The sequence below is a fragment of the Stegodyphus dumicola genome, chromosome 3 (genome assembly GCF_044657685.1).
Source record: "Stegodyphus dumicola isolate Sdum_Otavi_A_Nest chromosome 3, ASM4465768v1".
Taxonomy (NCBI): domain Eukaryota; kingdom Metazoa; phylum Arthropoda; class Arachnida; order Araneae; family Eresidae; genus Stegodyphus; species Stegodyphus dumicola.
The window spans coordinates 54,768,537-54,789,744 of NC_140770.1; the positions used below are offsets into that span (position 1 = coordinate 54,768,537).

The 21,208-nt window shown below is 32.7% G+C and overlaps 1 protein-coding gene across 1 annotated transcript in view; it reads left to right on the forward strand.

The window, feature by feature from the left end:
- The first annotated feature begins 4,469 nt into the window (after window positions 1–4,469).
- Window positions 4,470–21,208, forward strand: part of LOC118192753 (cytochrome P450 4C1-like) — a 74,997-nt gene continuing 58,258 nt past the window's right edge. The window contains exon 1 of the mRNA XM_085812899.1: window positions 4,470–4,838. Within this exon, the coding sequence (XP_085669025.1) occupies window positions 4,622–4,838 (217 nt within the window). The 5' untranslated portion in view covers window positions 4,470–4,621. The remainder of the gene's footprint in view (window positions 4,839–21,208) is intronic.

Below are 21,208 nucleotides of genomic sequence, written 5' to 3' on the forward strand. Positions count from 1 at the left end.
GTGGAGGACTTTCTAAGGGAAACTGTCTCGTATACACGTTACACATGGGGAAAACCACGAAAACGGCCATGCAGCCAGCCCGTTCGCGGGATTCCTGCAGTAAACTGATGGCCGCTGGTGGGCCTGCAGTAAACTGATACAATGCATTTGGTTAAGTGCACCTGCTACTGCATACCTTAAGGGGAGAGAAGAAAAGAAGATTACAATCTTGGCCGTTTTCGGGCGGTTCTGGTTGTTTTAATGTAGGGCCGTGTCGGGCGGATTGGATGTGAAGGAGTTAAAGGTAAATTATCAAGTGGAATAGAGAAAACAATTACAGTTTAAGTATTTAAATGTATAAGGACCGCTCTTGGTCGCTTTCTGTTGTCTCTATCTTGGTAATTATAATCCAGCTGTGGGATAGAGCTGTTATTCACTTTATGAATATTCCTGAAAAATGTTCTTGCAATTTTTGCAAGGCAAACGTTGATTTTATCTACATTGAGTTCACGATGAATTGCATCGTTCCTCATGAACCAGGGGCAATTGGCCATCTGTCTCAAAGTCATGTTTTGCACTTATTGCAATTTTTTCATAGTTGTGTCTCAAAGGAAACCCTAGACCGGACAGGCATAAGTGATGATGGGACGCAAAATGGATTGGAATACAAGAACTTTATCTTGGATAGACAAATTCGAGTTTCGGGCAATTAGGGGGTTGAGTAAAGCTTTAACACCCCGAAACTTGTTTAAAGTATATGTAACGTGTGAGGCCCATGTGAGTCTTTGGTCCAAAACGACACCAAGGTATTTAACTTGCTTGGCCCAGGGAATACTGATACCATACATTTTGAGGGTGATATTCAGAACCAGGTTGGCTTTGTAGGTAAAGTAAATAGCTTCTGATTTCTCTACATTCGTCTTAATTTTCTATTTTATCATCCAGAATCAGTGCATGGATGTGTTCTTGTAATGTTTGTACAACTGCTGCTATAGACGCGTTTTGGTGGAGGATCGCAGTATCGTCTGCGTAAAGTGCTAGTGTAGTGAGGGGTTGTGTGGGATGTCGTTCGTACAAATTGAAAATAAAGTGGGTGAGAGTAAGGTACCCTGTGGCAATCCAGCAAGGGTTGCTTTACGTGTAGAGTAGGTATTGTTATAACGAACGACAAAGTGTCTATCGTAAAGATAGGAATATGATGATGTTTATGATGTAATCTGGGAAACCCAGAGTTTGTAAGTGAGTCCCTGTAACCATACACAATCAAAAGCTTTCGAAATATCGAGAAAGAGAGCTCCAGTGATTAGTTTTTCTAAATCCATCAGCGATCAATTCCGTAAATCTGTATAGCTGGTGTGTGATGGAGTGTTTTCGCCTAAATCCCTACTGCTCTTGAATTAAGATGTTATTTTCCTGCAGAAAATCATGAATTTTTGTCAGGATAACAGCCTCTGCAATCTTGCTTAAAGTTGATAAGAGACTTGCACTGTTACCTGAGTGGAAATGATGGCCTACTTTGGATTGTCATATATCATAGGAATAAAGCAGGGCACCACGTAAATGCAAAAGAATTATTCTCACTGGAATTGAAATAATAAGAGCTGTGATGAACTACAAGATATTTTTATTTCTAACCAGTTGTCTTCGATTCGATGATAAATCAACAGGACAGGACAGATGAATATTAAAACTAGCTTGGATTTTAAAATGTAGTTATTAAATAATAAATTTTTAAATTTCTATAATAAAATACATCATTGCCTTTCCACCTGACTAATATAAGCGTTTAAAAATAATTTACTATCATTCAAATGTGACATCCTTTGTATTTTGCAACAATAAAGTTAATATTTTATGTTTTAACAAATTTATTATCAATATTCAGTCATTTCTGTCATTTTTCGTGCCAGAAACGGTAAAATAACAGATGTCGTAGAAAGTTCTTATATGTTTGTAAACTCTGCATTTTTCTTTAAAAGTGAGTGAATTATGCTGTTCAAGTTGAAGTTTTTATGCCTTAGTTAATCTGTATGCAATAGTTGTAGAATTATGAACAATTTTAAAGAGCATGTAGCGATAGGCCTAACGTGGCATCTGCTTGCTTACATTTGAAAGTCTTATTAGCACAGTGAATTAAATCAGTTGATGCACCAACATCAGTATCTTTTTACTCAATGAGACTAAAAGTTAATTAAAAATTTTTTTGCTCCGAAAATTTTGTCTTTCTGCCTGTTGGACAAATTTGTTGTTTTAGCGCCGAAACTCTGACTTTAAATGCTAATCTTTTAAAACTGTTTTTAATTGTATTTGGTGTTCTCGGTTTTTCTGCATTTTATAATTTTTTATGAAGATGTTTTGAGTTTTTATGTATTTTTGCCTTGTCGAGAAGTAAGAACTCAGTAGATTGAATCAGAAACGTATACCTAATGAAACCCGAGGAAATAAACTTAACTAAAGTGTAGCAAAAAATTTGCATAATTTAATAGACCGTACAAAGGAATTCGTAGGGTGTCACTTAGATTTTTTTCTTTCAATTCTTTAGATCTTAGATATTTTTTCTTTCAGTACTTTAGATCTTGAGGTTATTCCACGTTGAATGTTTAAAGGATACCTTGAACAGAAACAAATTCAGCGGAGGCGTTTCGATTCTAGAATTGGGAAAAGAGCTAACGGTGAAGAAGACTTCAAAAAAGCTGATAAAAATCCCATTCAAAAAAAAAAAAAAAAAAAAAGTCCAGATATTTTAGACAAAGACCAAGTTCCGTAGCGAAAGCGACAAATATAGTTTGTGTGTAGGCTGTGAAAAGTTCATAAACTAATGGTAACGATAGTGTTTTCTCATCATGTTCTAGAATAGTAAATGTTCTCCAATTTATGACAATTTTATGACCAGTATTCTAAAACCATGTTATTTATGAACCATGCGTGCTATCCTACCTAAATATAAAATAATAACTTCTATATTCACATATCAGTTTATATGAATTGTTAGTAAATAATATTAAATTTGACTAATTATTGTTGCAAACTGATTTCACTTATTAATATATACTACATCAGAAAATAAATTTTATTAATCGAAATAATATTTATTATCAGTTTGTTCATATAAAGTGCGAAAATAATAACACTAAAATTAAAGAGTCAGCCATGATCTACTACTGAGATTTTAAATAGTATGAAAATGCATGATTTCAGTGTTAATGATGATAAATGAGAAAAACTGATGTGGTCACCACATGACTTCCTTGTACGGCCTATTAAATTAGACACATATTTTGGCTGCTTTAATTTAAATTTATTTCCTCGAATGTTTATTAGAGATATATTTCTCATTCAATTAATTGAGTTCAGTTTTAGCGGCAAGTCAAAAATACATAAAAATTGAAACACGAAATACTGTTAAAACAGTTTAAATAACAATTCTTGCAATTAAAATTAGAGTTTCTATGCAAAAAATAGCAATTCGGCTAAAGGGCAGGAAGGCAGATTTTTCGATACACAAAACTGAAAGTTTACTTTTGGTCCCACAAGGCAAAAAGACACTGGCAGAAACTGGCTTTATTTACTATTTTACTAAAGAGTTTTAAATGCAAACTAATGGCGCTACGTTAGGCTTAGTAGCACTTAAACATCTTTTAAATTGGTGATAATTCTACAACTATTGCATTCAGATTAACTAAAGGCATACAAATCTTAACCGGAAGATAAGAATAACATAAATCAAATATTTTTAAAGAAAAAAATGTACAATTTACCAACATATAGGAATAAAAAAAAAATTAGCTCACCAAGACGAGTAACAGAGTGAGTATATATATGCTTTTGATGTTACCGATTGCAACCAAAAAGAGAGATGCACAACTGCATGTTATAGCAGTCCCATGTACAAAATTTCGACGTTCTGAGGCTACTCTTTTTCCAGTTTATGCGAGATACATACGTACGTACAGACGTCCCAAAAAATTCTCTTCTGAACCCGTTTTACAATCCGTTTTGGGAAAAAGAGTCCTTTATTATGTACATACGTACAGATGTCAGCCAAAAATATCGCTGAAATGAATTCAAAAGAGGTAAAAATGGACATTTTCGTTGGGAATACCTGAAAAATTTCGCGTTTTCAATACTTCTTTTACTTCGTACAAGGAAGTAAAAAGAAAGAAATGATGTATTAGACAAGTGAATTTTCCATCTGCAGATATTTATTGAACTAAATTTATAAGCGCGTTTTTAATCTGCCGAAATTAAAGGCTGTTTTTTTGGACGTAAGTGATACAGACCATTTCGCAATAGTAATTTTTAGCTAGAGGTTTAAGGAAATAATATTCCTATCTTTAGTACTGAACCGGCAACCTTCAAATGGGAAAATATACATGCTTTCTAAAACTGATTTTTATCGAGATGATAGGATCAATTTTCTCTCATATGTATATAAATGAAGCATTATTTTGCACAAGGTAAAAGAACAATAGAAGTAAATGTCTGTAATTCAAATAGGATTTAAATTATTAAATCTGCAATCATTCCTAAGACGCGCGATTCAAGTGTGCGTCTGTCATTACGCTTTATGAAATACCCCAAAGCTAAACATCCTATAAAACCCCAAGACAAAACTAAAAAGAAATAATTACTTTTAAACAAGATGGAGCTGCTATGGATGTTATTTACGCTTCTCATTGTTCTAGGACCTGTAACATTTATAGGTCTTCTTGCGGCAATTCACATTTGGTTCTGCTACTCTGAAAGAGCTAAAAGTTATGAAAATCTTCCAACATACGGTAGAACGAACCCTGTTTTGCTCGGATGGCAACATTATCAGCAAATAAGCAGAACAGGAAAAGATGGTCCACTGGCGGCATGTAAGTTAAGAATAATAATTTATTACAATCTTAAGTTTACTAAAATATTTTCATCACATATTTATTGATTTTTAATAACAAAGGTTGTGATGGAGTATGCAATTACCTCTTTATTAGTCCAAAGGGATTTGAATCCCGAAGGACTATTAGTTTCGTTTTGGCATTTTGCGTCGGACTCATAAATGTCGGTAGAGTCCTGCATTATATTTGAAGAAATTAAATAATGAAAAATCTGCATAAATGTATGTATATTTCTAACTAAAGGATTTCAAAGCCAGCAATGGCAACGTTGTGCAGAAAAAACATTTTTATCTCCAGCGCGTGAGTCTCTGTATCAGAAATTCTAAAGATATGCTCGTTTTAAAACTATTTTGCGATATTGCTGTTGCACTGGATCTTATGGTTTAAGTGCGAGGAACATGATATTTAATAAAGAAAGGTAACACACAAAATGTCAAAAAACGCCCCTTTGGACGTAATTTAAAATCTGAAGCATTTCAGATTTTGTTTTTTTTTAATTATTTTTTTAAATATCAGACATTAAATTTAAAATGAAAATAAATACAAATAATTAAAAATACATAAATGAAAATGCTTTTGTTAACTAACTTAGTAACCGACTAAATTTTTAACTCTTTTAAACTGAAATTTCAATTATTTTATAAATCAATATTAATAGTTTCATAAAATTAAAAATTCTGTAGCTTTTGTATTCGAACATACGGTAAATCAGCAGGAACAAGATATTATTAAAACAACAGCTAATTGCAGTGAAACTATCTAAAATGTAAATAACCGAGTAAAAGCTGTAAATTGCTTACAACGTCATTATCGAAAAACATTTTGGAATTTATTAATAAGTTTGATTTAGTGAACTTTTCAAAATTCAATAGCAGAATTTCGATATTGATCTTTTGCCGTATTTTACAAAACAACTATTTTAATCTTCTGCTCTCTCATCACATCTACACGTGTTTAAATTAGTTACTGAAATTAAATTTCATTTCTCCAAGACTGCAAACATGATTTGCAGGTATACATTTTTTTCCAAGATGTATTTTGTACTACTAAACTTGTTACAGTATGAGAAAACCTTCGACTTTCTGCTCTTGAGTATATTCTACAGGAAGCATAAATTTTGTTGATGTTGCCAAATTCATTTTTAATTTTAACAAACTTTGCGAAACTGAAATGATGTGACTTGGTTTTATTGTTTATTATTTTGTTTGCCAAATTTCATCAGCTTTTAAAACACAGATATAAGTTCTATATATAAAGTGCTTCAGGATTTGACAAAGTAAATAAGGACTTTGGTTATGATTTGGCCTTAGTATTACGAAAATGTGCGACTGCCTGCAATGCCTGCATTTTTCTCCGCGGATTATTTTCTATTTCGCGCTTATTTATTATTATATACTCCGTGCACGGATAAACAAAGTATATCTGTACATATAATTCTATTTATCCGTGCATATATTATACGTGGTGGACCAAATATGATTTAAGTTATTAAATCTGAATTAAACACGGATAACTCTTGTAAAAATAATTTATTTTGATTAATTGTTTTATACATTAAATATATTTTATGAAAATTAAGTATTAAATATGACATCAGAAAATTTTGTCCACCATCACAAAATTTTGTCAGGAAAAAATGTCCACCATTTTTCTCGATACAGAGATTGGCTCTTTTTAATGCGTTTTCCATTACACCACATAATGTTTCTGGTTGAAGGCTCAGTATTTCGTCTCAAATATTCTGCTTCTGCTTTAATAGTCTCTGGTTTATTACCATACACTTTGTCTTTTAAATATTTCCATAAAAAAGGATTCTTCTCCAACATTGGCCGCACCAGAAATCATTTCCGGCGTTCCATCCTCATTCTCGAAGAAATATGAACCGATAACTCTATTGGCCATAACATCGCACCAAACAGTACACTTGAATTAAAATATTGCCGATATTTACGCTGCATCATAAAAATTGATCGTTAACAACAATAGAAAAACTGGATGATTTTAACATGTATTTTTGTACTGTATGGGTCCATAATAATATTCCAAAAATTCAATTATAACCTACAAAAAGAAAAAAAAATTATATCAAGAAACAAAAACGTTATTTATGTTTAACATTGGTAGGTCTTATTTGGCCCACCCTGTATAAAGAAACAAATCTCTGTTTTCATAATGTTCGAAAGGCCAGCAAACGTATTGGCAGTTTTTGTTACACATACAGTTACTCCCAAAAGTATTCGTACACTTTAAGAATTTGTAGAAAAGCGTTGCAGCCGGGAACTGAATTCGAATATAAACCAATATTTTTTTATATCATCTCCATGAGATTTTGAATAAAACTAAACTTTTGTTTTTAAACACTGGCGTAGTTTCGTTTCTAAAATTAAAAAAAAAAATTAAGAAGGCATAGATGAAACACGCCACAAAAATGATCGAACACCAAAATATTTTCGTAAAACTTCATAATTATCATCTGCTAGTTTTTTAATTTTTGCATTTGGATGACGTTTAACAATTTGCTTGACTTTATTCTATGCTTGCTTACTACATTATTTAATATTTAAAAGTGAGTCGTAGTCGTAAGGAAAGAACGAATATCATTCGAAAATTGATCAGTTATCATAAAGGAGGGAAATCGATCCGAAATATCACTAAATTAGTAAATTTAATCCATTCTATGGTGCAGTGCGTGATGAAACTCTTCAAAGAAGAAAATCGTATAGAAAATAAAGTAAGAAGAGGTCGTCTGGCAAAGTTAACTCAGTGTGATCAGAGATTTATAGTTACAAAATCTGTGGAAAAAAAAAAAAAAAAAAAAAAAAAAAAACCACGCCTGAGTGTTGTAAAGATTTCTACAGAATTTACTGAAAAATTTTCTACTTCATCTGAAACTATTCGAGGAATACTCATATCAGCTAGATTATATAGTCTTTCTGCTCGAAGAAAATATTTTATAAGTGCAAAAAATAGAAAGTTTATTCTCTTCGAAAAATCGATGGTAAATAAGCCCGAAGCATATTGGAGCTATGCCTTATTTGCAGATGGGAGCAAATTTAACATTTTTGGGTTACGAGGGCATATAATTGTATGAAGAAGAAAAAATGAGGAACTTAATCGCAAGAGCTAAGTTGGAATCGTATAGTATTGCTTGGAGGAATCCTTGTGTGGGGGTGTACGTCAGCATTAGGATTAGTAATTTCATATTTATTGAATGTATAATGAACCAGATTCTTTATTTAAATATTTTTAAAGATAATTTAGAATTATCCGCCAGAAAAACAGCTTTATTTTTTATCAGGATAACGATCCTAAGCACATTGCCCTTAACTCTTGCCGTTGATGTGTCTATAATTGTCCACAAGTTCTAAAACCATCACCTCAGTTACTAGATTTTAACCCCATAGAATGCATTTGGAGAGAATTAGAGCTTAGAGTATGAAGACACAACATAAAATCGAAAACCGAATTAAAAAAAAAATGGTGATCTCTATGCCCAGACGTTTGAAAGCTGTTATAACTGCTGCAAGATATCCTACAAAATACTAACTAATGGGAATACTACTATATTTATCTATATATTCAGATTTCTTTAAAGTTATGAAGACTCTTGTGAGGTAACTTTTCTATTACTTTTTGATTATCGATTTTCCAAGATGTTCATAAAATAACTAATGTATTTTTGCTAAGAGAAATTTACAGATGCTACAAAAAAATTTCTCATTCTCAAATATTAATTTTTATTGACGAATAAAGCACTATTTCACTGAAACTCATAAAAATACGAATACTTTTAGGATACACTGGATAAGCAGATGAATTTTTAATAAAATTGTATCATATTAGTAGCATATTTTCATTGAAAATCTAAATTAATATTTTTAAAGAACTTATTAAACTTTTGCACATGCGCTGGAGTGCAATGTTTTGTTATTGTTATTATTACACACGGATAGGAACGTTAATTTATAAATTTTACATTTGCATTAAATACCTACCTTATTTTAATATATATATATATATATATAATTTATAATATATAATTTATATAATATATAATTTATAATATATATATATATGTAAGATAACAATGTATGAATCATAATTATAATATAACTATAAACATTAATTCTTCCTCTCTATTCTAAAATCGTAATAACTTATCTGCATTGCGTCATTCAAATTAATCATGCGATCTTACGTAACCGTTAATACCAGATGCCTCTTGACGACCAATCACCGAATTGTAAACCAAAACGTTTCTCTTCGCGTGCTTCCATCTTTCATAACGACGCACTTCAGCTTTTGCTCTCTACTGTGCTAAGATGTAATTTCGCTGGCTTGCTTTCTATCCCAACAATATCAAAAATGTAAATCTTCTGTGGAAAGGCACGACTAGAGTGCCAAGTGATTGTGGCCACAAATATCAATTGGAAATAAAAATGGAATTAAAACTGCCTCGACTGCCAAGTTCTTTACGGTCTAGAATATTTATTGTGGTATCTGTAAGAACATATATGTATGTGCATATTAAAATATGCCAACGAAATTAAGGCAATATATCAAAAGAAAACAAATCCAGGTATGAAATACCAGGAGAGATTTTGCATTATAATCAAAAAAATAATTTGTTCTCATAGCAGTTTTGGAAATTTGTGCTTTCTTAACAAAAACCCTGGCCGCCCAGAGGGTTAAATACTACGCAATCAAAATTCGTCTTCAATATGGATCTAACCACGCATCTACAGTGTTCTGCTCCGGCTTTTCCTTGTTTTGCTCTTATTATGACTTATATATATATATATAATTTACAATATATACATATATATAATTTATAATATATAATTTATATAATATATAATTTATAATACATAATTTATATAATATATAATTTATAATATATAATTTATGTAACATATATATCTATATATATAATTTTAATTTAAAATTAAAATAAAATCAATATTAAAATATTTAATAACTAATATAAATATATAAAAATGTATTTTAAATTATATTGCTTATTTAACATTTTAACATTAATTTAAATATATAAAATTATTTTAAAATTCATAGTAATTTTAAATTTATATGGTTAAAAAATATCTTTTTCGTTTTTCCAGATTAAACTTCAAACGCATTGCTAAATCTTATTCTGTCTAGCCTGTTTACAATCCGCGCGAAGTGAAAAGAATAAAATTCTTAAGGCTAATATTTGTTGGAATATTCATGGCTTGCAAAATGGAAACTCGACAAAGAAAATCATGTTTAAAAATACAAAAAGTTTTCGTAATAAATCTAAAATTTCAATTATAATATTTTCCATGGTTGTTAGTATTTTCCATATTTCTAGTATTTTCGATATTCGTGGAACAAAAGCGTATTTGCAGCTTCAGATTTACTTGAACGTTTTAAAGAAACGCAAAAATTTAGACTTCATGAATTTCTTTGATGAGTCTTCTGTCATAATATAATCGATTGGTGATAAATGTTTTTCAAACCTAACTTAAAAATTCCAAGTTTTAATTTTAATTAAACCTAGCTGGTAAAAATTCGGGTATTGAGTCTGATATTGACGGAGTAGAAATTAATTTTGATTAAAGTTTAGCGTTCAGCCAACGCTATGCAAACGCTATGCGTTTTGTAGAAACAAGATTTCATTACGCATCAAGAATGACAACATGTAGCAAAAAAATAATGAATGTGAAACCTGAAGTGGGAAAACAAGCAACACTAGACTAACAACACTAAATGGTTGGAAAACAAGCAACAACACTAAATGTTTCAAAAGTTTTTTCCAGCAACACTAAATAATATTTTTATAAAGTAATTTTACAGCAACACTAAATGTTTCAAAAGTATAAATATAATTGTAACATTAATGCATAACATCTAGATAAGATATTTAAAAATATAAGGACTTTGCATTAAAGAATTCTTAATATATGCATATTTTTCAGTTATTTATATGCATATTTCGTATTAAAGAATTCTTAATATAAATTCAAATATAGTAGTGCATTACAGAAAGTTGAAATTATAAACAAGATTCAGAAAAACATGACACAAATTACGTCTTACACCTAAACAATCGTTCTAAAACGATTTTCTTCATTGCGACACCAAGCGTCAACAACTATGTAAATTTTGCTCCATATTCTGTCATTACGAATAACCTCTCTGTAGAGCCAATAAAATATGGAAAGTTTATTTCATTCACTGGGGTCCTCACAAAACGTCGGCCCACCAGTGGCCGAGCGGTAAAGTCGCTGAACACTGGTAGTTCGGTCCGAGGTTCGAATCCCGCGAACGGGCTGGCTGCATGGGTGTTTTCGTGGTTTTCCCCATGTGTAACGTGTATACGAGCCAGTTTCCCTTAGAAAGTCCTCCATGAAGGCATCCCTCCTCTTAGGCAGATACCCCTCGAGGCTTTGCCATAATCACACACACACGCACATCACAAAACGTCATCAGTTACCTTTTTATATTCCGAAAACAGAAGTTGGTCATTCTGAAATTTTGAGCAAAGTATTAATATTTTTTATAGGAAAGTTCACGGTTTTCCTAATAAATGTTTTACATCAGATTTCTACGGTAATTTAACTTTGTAACAATTATTCTGATCTTCGATACCACTTTCAAATCCCTGTAATATTTTGCTAATCTAATGAATCAGAAGTTCGTGTTTCAGGCTCAATCCCTACATTTTCCAATTGCAAGAAGATTTTTAATTTATTCAGAAATCAAATTTCTTTAATAATGTTTTTCATCATAAGGAAATCAGAAGTCAAAGTGTCACCTTTACCCAAGAAAACATCATCCAAATAATATTTCTGTTGCAATAAGTTATTTATTAACATGTTTAACTTTAAACAATAAATGAATAAAAGTAATCAAACCCTATAAGAATTGCAGTTTTATAATTTTGGTATCCCTAGCAAGAGTCGGATAATTCAAAAACTTTCAAATTTGTAATTTTATTTGATAAATCTGCATCTGGAGACGAGATATGTGCAAACGAAATATTATCAGTTTCTAGCAATTCGACTTCCCTAATCATCATTATTTTTCGACTTTCCTAAAGAGATTATGGTCATCACTGTTTACCAATTTTACGACATTAAAAAGCTTTCTTTACTTGAACTTTATCACCAAAGAAATATACTAAAAGTACTTTACGAAGAGGTTTGAGTTTTAATTTTTCTGAAACATCTCTAGAGATAAAACTATATATGGAACTATCATCGCATAATAATCTAACTTTCTCTAAGCGTTCATTACCACGAACTGGCATTTTTACAAAATAAAAAATCTGATGTGTACACCACATGACTTCCTTGTACGGAATATTAAATTATACGCATTTTTTCTTGCATTTTATTTAAACTCATTAGATTGAATTAAACCTACTTCGCCGAGAGCGCATAAACCACAATAGAATAAATGCATTCTTTAAAATTCACTTTGTTTAGCATAGCGACACTCTGGCGCTAGGTTTACTTAACAGTTTTATATTTCGTTCATATTAAAACTCTGAATGCACAAAATTTATATCATTTAAAGAATTATCTAATCGTTGCCAAATGTTCTATTCAAATACTATAATAAAGCTAGAACGATGTATAAAAGAAATTAAGAAAACAAAACAAAAAAGAAACAGTTTTTCTCAGACGATTGAGTATTTCTCATTCAATTAATTCAGTTCTCACTTCGCGACAAGGCAAAAATGCATAAAAACTCAAAATATCTGTATTAAAAATTACGAAGTAAATCTTAAACGCTTATTTCCTCGAAAAAATTCAAGAAAGGATTAAGCATGATTTAATTGGCAATAATAAATGAATGCGTTATCTTTGTTGTTGCGAAGCTAAGTTTGTCTAGATTGGCAACAAATCCACTAGTCTCCTGTTTCAAATGTAAACATCAATGGCCGCCATCAAATTAGGCTTAGCGACACTTAAACAATTTTAAAATTGTTGATAATTCTAAAAATATTGTATACAGATTTACTAAAGGCATAAAACCCTTAACCGGAAGATAAAAACAATATAATTCAATCATTTTTAAAGCAAAAAATGTACAATTTACAAACATATAAGAGTAAAGAAACTGAGATCACTGAGCCGGGTAACAGAGTGGATATATTTATAAATATATTTATATACGTTTGGCGCGGCCGATTGAAACCAAAATACGAGATGCACATCTATATGTTATAGTAGCCTTATATACAAAATTTCAACGTTCTGAGGCTACTCGTTTTTGAGTTATGCGAGATACGTACGTACGTCACGCCACGAAAAATTCTCTTCAGAATTCATTTTAAAGCAGTTTTTTAGTTTTTTTTTGGAGGAAAAGAGTCTTTTATTCTGTCCTTACGTACAGATATCACGCAAAAACATCGTTAAATTGCATTCGATAGCGGTCAAAGTGGATATTTTCGTTGAAATATGCTGCCTGAAACTTTTCGCGATTACAATACTTCCTTTTTACTTCGGAAAGGAAGTAAAAATAGATCGTTTTCGAGAGATTGTGATGACGAAAGAGGCACTTTGATTTGCAATTACCCTCATTAATTCTATGCCCTTGAGCAAAGAAAACATGTCGTTTCCTTCTTTAACAAATTTTCTTTCAGTTTCAACACTAATACACCTACATGTCTGAGTCATGGTCTTGTTTACAAAATATGCACTACGAATTGACACCAGTTAACAACTTTTTAGTGGTATATTTTTTATGGTGTCGTTTTGATTTCTGAGAATTTTGGTTTTGTGGGTAAACGATTTTCATAATCTATTGTAACGTTATTTTTCTGATTGGACATAACTCGCTCTTTGCTAAGTATTTCATCCTTCAAAATATCTAGTAAACCTTTCAGATCCCAGTTATATAAGTTATATCCAGTTAGATAAGATGAGTCCTGTTAATGTCGAAAATTTTGGTTCCGAGAGGAACAATAATAGCGGAGTCGCAAAGTACGATTAATAGTTCCTGATAATTTTAATAGCATAATATCATTGGCATTAGAAACAGAGCCATACACTCTGAAGTCGCAACGCTGACCTAGTGAGCAACTTCCGACCTGAATAAGAGCAAGATAAATAAAGATAAGAACCTAAATAAGAACTAAATAAGAGCAAGAACATGTATGCATTTTGTTAATTTTGTCATTACATAAACAACATTCAGTAGTACCATAAATGTTCTATAATAATTTTCCACCATTAAAAAAAAGTATGATCATGTCCAAACAGATTGTAAGAGAGGCAGACCGATTACATATGAATTTGTCTACAAATCAGAGCATATACCAATCGCAAAGTACAGTTACAAATAAGTACATAAAAACTGAAACTAAGCATTTGACATGTTAGAAGAAGCAGTCACCATGAGGAATGGGGAAACAATTATCCTATTTTAAATAAAGAATCATACAAATATACAACCAAATGTAACTCATGCCATAGTAAATGCTGTAACAATTTCCAAGGAAAAAAAAAAAAAAAAAAAAAAAACAGCATTCAACACTACATATTACAACACATTATTACTTTAACATAAAAAATTACTTATAATTACTCAAAAATACATATTAAAACATATCAAGAGTTATTATTATATCATGCAACATATTAAAACATATTACTAGATAATATTACATGTTAGAAATTATGATTATTAATAATACGTGTAAAAATGATTAAAAATTACGTATTATAACAATTACTTATAATTGGAGAACAACTTAAATTGTAAACAATTCTCAAAACCACTGACAATAACTCCTATGAAACTAGGAACCTCACCCCAGCTCTTACACTAAAATATTCTTCTTCTGCTGACGAAGAAGTCTGTACCTGTACACTGCATTGTGTTAGTACTCTCTGCAGCTGAAGCATACCTGTGAGGTTAGTCAAAAGTTTTTCTAGCCACTGAGACCAGTATTGCTCCAGCGGTCTGCGTAAAAGAGTTTCCTTGAATACTGGACAATCAAAGACATAATGTTCAGGATCAGCTGATCCACCGATCTACCGAATAAGATTTGTGTTAACAAATCTAATCTATTCAATAAAATTCTGCATCTTAACAAAAGAAAAAAAAGTTTTAATTTCGACATTAAGATTTACAGAAACATTAAATCGAAAATAAGCCGAACGTCTAAGATCTTCTCTGTTTACAAACTAAACTGTTCATTCTCGTTGCCAAAAGTTAATAACAAAAAAGTAAAGCCATAACATTTCGTCGCGGGCCATCTAGTGAAAACAAAATTGACTGTTTATTAATTTGTTTTACAGTTTTTTTCTTTATAGCTGTTTTCTACACTCCCCACTTTGAGTTTTAAACTTCTTGGTAAAACTCAAACAACTGTTAGGTAGTCACTTTTTTTGTTGGTTTTGTTAGTCTACCATAACATGAAAGTTGAGGCTCCGATGGTCGAGTAGTCGTTGGATCATCAGATGGTACTCTGAAAGTATCAGTTCTCCTCTCCAGCACAGTTATAGAGTTTCACTATTAGCCCTAAATTCCAGTTCAGTCTTTTGGTATGATCATTTCCTAACAAAATTATTTCTCCTTCATTTAAGATACTTTCTCTTTTTACCTTATATGCTTCTCTCGGTTGCCCTAAATACTCAGTTCTGTTCTAAAATACTTTCTTAAATCCTCTTTCACTCTAACACGATATGCAAATTTCTTTTTTAACTTATTTGCCTCAATACTGTCAAACTCAGGTACGCCTATCTTTTTAATATCTTGTAAGAGCATTGCAGGAATCAGCGACACCAAATCTTCGGGATCTTCCGAAATATAAGTCAACGGTCTAGAGTTAATAAAGCTTTCACCATCGCATTAGTCATTTCTTTATGATTTAAAGACGTTTTGCCTAAAGATTACCTTAAAATTCTCATCATCAGCCCAATCAGCCTCTCCTAGAAGCCGCCCCACCAGGGGGGGGGTTAGGAGGTATGAATTTCCATGTGATTGGATTTAGCCCCTCTATGTTCTTCAGTTTCTCTAAATCCACTTTCTCTAAGAGCCTAGAAGCGTCGTTGAAATTAGAATCATTGCCTGAGTAAATGACAGGTGACAGGCGACAGCAGGACAGCACCCGGACGGCTCTCTATGACTACTCGGGTGTTACCCTGGCCCTGCAACCATCTAGAGACTTCACAGTCGTAAGACGCTTAACAGATGTGTGCTCAATACATGTCACGTTACATCTACAGTATTATATGTGCACTGTCCATTACTGTGCTAATAGTCTTGAACGGCAAGTCGGCTCGTGGATAACTAAAAGCAGTTACATTTCCATACTTCAGATACACATACCATTGCTGTCCTAGCTACTTTAGTAAGCTTTGAGAATTGTTATGCCAATTATGTTTATTGCATGTGCCCTATTCCGGCCTGCAGAGGTCTATGACCATTTTTTCTAGCTTGTACATTATCCTTTTAAGCTTTTGCCGCGTGCCTCGATGTTTTACAAGCAGGCGTTTGAAAGGCAGAACATTGGTGGTTGGGAATTTGATGTGCCATTCTGCTGTTGAAAGGCACTCCGTGACATAGTGGTCTGGAGTAAATGACAGCTGGTCTGACTCGACGTGCTATAAATCTCCTCAAACGAAGAATAAAATTTTCAGTCGAGATTGAGGTTAACAATTCAAGATATGCTGCACAAGTCAGGATCAAAATCCAAACTTTTTTCCTCTCCTTTGAGAATAAAAGGATCTGCAAGATCCACTCCTATTATTTCGAAAATTGCAGCATCTCTTACGCGATCTTAAGGTAAAAGGCCTTCTGATACAGTTACTGGTTTTGTCTTAAACCTATAGCAGATGATACAAGACCTAATTACTTCTTTAATAGTTTTTTAGAATCCAATAATTATGTCTAAGATGGCTTATAAGCATTTGGACTCCAGCATGTCCTAAACTTTCGTGCTTATAAATAAATAGCAGCTTTGCTGCCAGCCTTCGTCTGGCTTTTAAATGTAATGGAAAAATGGCTGAAGGGAACACCAAACGTTAAATTTAAAAACTGCTAAGAATTTTACTCTGCAGAACAACTTCATAAAAAAAGTTATTACGTATAACAAAATTACAACGAAATAAGCAATATCCCTTAATACAAATATTAATTATCCTAATAAATAAATTAACTATCTTCCCTTAAGAACTCAAAGGATATAAAAAAGATTAAGGACTTTGTTTCCTAAAAAAATCACTCTTTTTTTATCTTTTCAATATCTTAAAACTTTCAATATCTTAAAAACAGTGAAATGAGCAATAAATAACATAAAAGAATACAAAAAACAAAAAATTCTGAAAGCAAAGTATAATTAATGATATTTTATCTTATATTTTCAAGAGAAAAAAATTACAATGAAAAAAGCTATATCCCTTAATACAAATATTAATTATCCTAATAAAAGAATTAACTAACTTTCCGTTGAAGAAAAAAAGTCATGCAAAACTTTTCAGTATCTTACAAATAGTGAAATAAGCAAAAAACAACACGAAAGAAACTCAAAACAAAAAATTCCGCGCAGATTTTACTCTGCAGAACAACTTTATAAAAAAAAAAGTCAATAAAAATGTATTATATAGTATATAAAAAATGACAATGAAATATGCCAATCTCTTAAAAACAGTGACATAAGAAATAGGATAAAACATTGTTGCCAAACCCATATTTTTGAAAAGAATGAAACTATTCAAAATGATGCGATTTCAACAAAAATCTATCAACAACAATAAGAAAGGAAAATTGTTGCCAAAATCACATTTTTAAAGATGTGAGATGTGAGAAGTCGACTCGGAAGCTTCATTAAAATTTTTTTTTAAAATATAAAATATTATCATTTTTTCAAAATTCTTTTTGTAAAAGCAGTCGCAAGGATAAAAGTTTAACGTGTCCAAAAATCAAAGAAAAATAATCTGTACATTTTTAAAAATAAATTTTTTTTAGAAAAAATCCCGCTGAAAAGGTGTTAAGCTCACTTTGTTAAATAAATTCGTATTTAATCGATTTATTGAAATACGAAATTTATTTTAAGTTCGTAAAATAGCTAAGTGCCCACGTTTAATGACGATGTGAAAATAGAGTGTGTAGAGTAAAATCTCGCTTTACTATAGCCCATTATGTCTCAAAATGACGCGGTTTCGTCACAAAACATAAGATGAAAACAATTCTAATTCGAATTTGGAAAAAATCGCTTCAAGGTGCACTGGCTCTTGTCTAGATGCACCTATGTACCAAATTTCGTAGTCGTGGGTCTATTAGCTTACGCGCAACGCGAACGAAAGACACACTGATACACACAGAGAGACTCTTTCTTTTATTATATGTAGAGATGAGAGCTTTCACAACTGAATGATGGGATGGAAGTATAATAGGCAAACGTAATTCTTCATGATCTTCTCTGAAACATATTTTTGTTTTTAATCTCAAAATACTATCCGAATCTTCAATTACCTCTAAAGAATTTAAACTCTTGTCAGTCTCATTACTGAACTCATCCTTCTGTACATACTTCAGCAAAGTACGTTCAACTTTTTTGATTTCATAAGTCATCAAATTCCCTGTTGTTTTGTGATCTTTTATTTTTTACATATTTGTTATAAATCTAGTTATCCACGCAGTAATTCTGACAAGTTTAACGTAAGATGAATAACGATAGTAACACTTTTCTTTGCATTGCACCGAAACTGCGGTTACAATAGATTTTTTCTTTTCTGAATTAACTACCTCCATATTTGGAATGTGTTCCTACTTTGGCCATTCTTCTTCCTTTTTTATGAGCCAAGAAGGTCCTTTCCACCAACTTTCTTTGATAAGAGTTCTCACAAAACATCCTCGCGAGGACAGATCGGCAGAGTTCAGTACACCTGGTACATATCCTCAACTTTCGTTAGAAGATAGTGTTATCTCTTCAACTCTATTGGCTACCAAAATCGCCCATGGGCCTTCCTTTTTTATCCATTAAAGAACATCCATCGAGTCTGTCCATAAAACTGATGATACATCTTCCATGTGCAAAACTTTCTTTATTGACATAGCCAACCTTACGCCAATCGTGCAAATTAATAATTCTAACCTTGGAATTGAAGTTCCATTTAACGGTGTTACTTTCGATCTCGCTTGTCTTGATGTACCAATGTCGCCGATCCTTCTTTTCGAGGGCGAAAACAGAGTCAGGATCTCCGAGCTGTGGTATCCGTTAGTTCAACGCAGCCACCAGAGGGCATCACCTATGCACCGACAGCGAGAGCGAGGCGAAAGCATGGACCTTGTTTCTTATAAGGTCCATGGGCGAAAGACTATGATGTCAGATAGATGTTGATTCCACGCGAAGGTGGTAACAAATGCGCTCTGTTAAAATAGCAAGCGCAGGTAGGCGCTGCGTAGCTATTTTAAATACATAAAGTCATGCAGAACTGTATTTGTATCTAACAAGCGCGAGAACGTGCAACGGTACTGTCAAACCTGTAGCTATTCTATTATCAATTATTTATTCATTAAATGTCTGTGGTGTGGAAATGTTATTTACTTAAAGATATCATCTTCAACTTCCCCCACGGGCGTACGAAGATGAGAACGGTATTGATGGATTCGGAGAATTTTTTGGAATCCGAGGATAAGCGTCTCGAATTTCAACTCGGCGCAGTTCCGTAGATATTCGAGAAAAAAGAATTTGGCACGTAGCCAAATCCCTGCAATAGGGAAAACCCAAGAAAGAAAATGGAAAATGTTGGGAAAACGTAGGGAAAAATTAGTTTTTAATTAATCTCTCGGCTAATTAAAGTCCCAAGAAGAAGCGAATGGTCAAAAGGGCGTGTCGCGGACTTGCAAAATCCAACGGTGTGCTTCGCTAATCCCGAGAGCCAGCCGCTTCGGAGGAGATGATGCCACTTCACCCCATGTTGTTACTTCACACCATGCGGCTTAAGTGTCTGTTTGTCGCCGATAGTTTATTGGTTGCTTGCGTAACTGTACTAGCCAATGGGGTGAAGTTGCACGGCACAGTGTTGCCGTTTCAATTGAGACGTAGACAATTTTCTGTAAATATTGCCTTTGCTATGACCATCAATAAGTCTCAAGGTCAAACGCTTAAGCGTGTTGGCATTTTTTTACCTCAGCCGGCATTTGGACACGGTCAACTTTATGCTTCCTGTTCAAGAGTTCGTGAAAGAACTCTAAATTAAACGTAAACTAACGTAAATTAAAAATAATTTATGGTCCTTTGCAATGCGAGCTTAGAAATGATGGAAAGATCTACACAAGAAATGTTGTGTACTTCTTTGATATGTGAATTAGCATTTTATTATTTAAATCACCTTTATTTATTGAGTTAGCTGTGGCTCTTAAGAAATGTACCGCCAGTGGTTTCCTTCATTGCACACTACTTTAAACAATTAAGCAAGTAGAAGGGGGAAACCACGTGGAGCAGTAAGCAAAGGGGCTTTCTCGAAGCCTACCCTGGGTTTACATACAATAATTGCATACCCTGGGTTTACATACAATAATTACATACCCTGGGTTTACATAAAATAATTAATGCAGTTTAAATTACCAAACACCTTTTGCACAAATAATTTTAATTACAATTTATAATATCTAGAACAGCGATCATTTCGTATGACCGCCGGATTTTCTACTTATATACATAAGCGGCTAAAGTGTGCGTCGCCGATAGTTTATTGTTGCCACTCGGAAAAATGAGCGCGGAAATCAACGTTTCCGCAGTTTTTTATTAATATCTCGGCCGATTAAAGTCGTACGAAGATGAGAACGGTATCGATGCATTTGGAGAATTTTTTGGAATCCGAGGATACGCGTCTCGAATTTCAACTCGGCGCCGTTCCGTAGATATTCGAGAAAAAAGAATTTGACACGTAGCCAAATCCCTGTAATAGGGGAAACCCAAGAAAGAAAGTGGAAAATATAGGGAAAACGTAAGGGAAAATTAGTTTTTAGTTAATACATCGGCTATTTAAAGTCCCAAGAAGACGCGAATGGTCGAATTGGCATGCCACGGACCTGCGGAATCCAACGGTGTGCTTCGTTAAGCCCGGGAGCCAGGCGTTTCGGAGGAGATGATGTTACTTCATCCCATATATATATATATATATGCGGCTTAAGTGTCTGTTTGTCTCCGATAGTTTATTGGTTGCTTGCATAACTCTACTAGCCAACAGGGTGAAGTTGCTACGGCACAAGGTTTCCATTTCAATTCAGACGTAGAAAATTTCTTGTAAACCTTGCCTTTGCTATGACTATCCATAAGTCTCAGGGCCAAACGCTTAAGCGTGTTGGCATTTTTTTACCTGAGCCTGCATTTTAACACGGTTAAC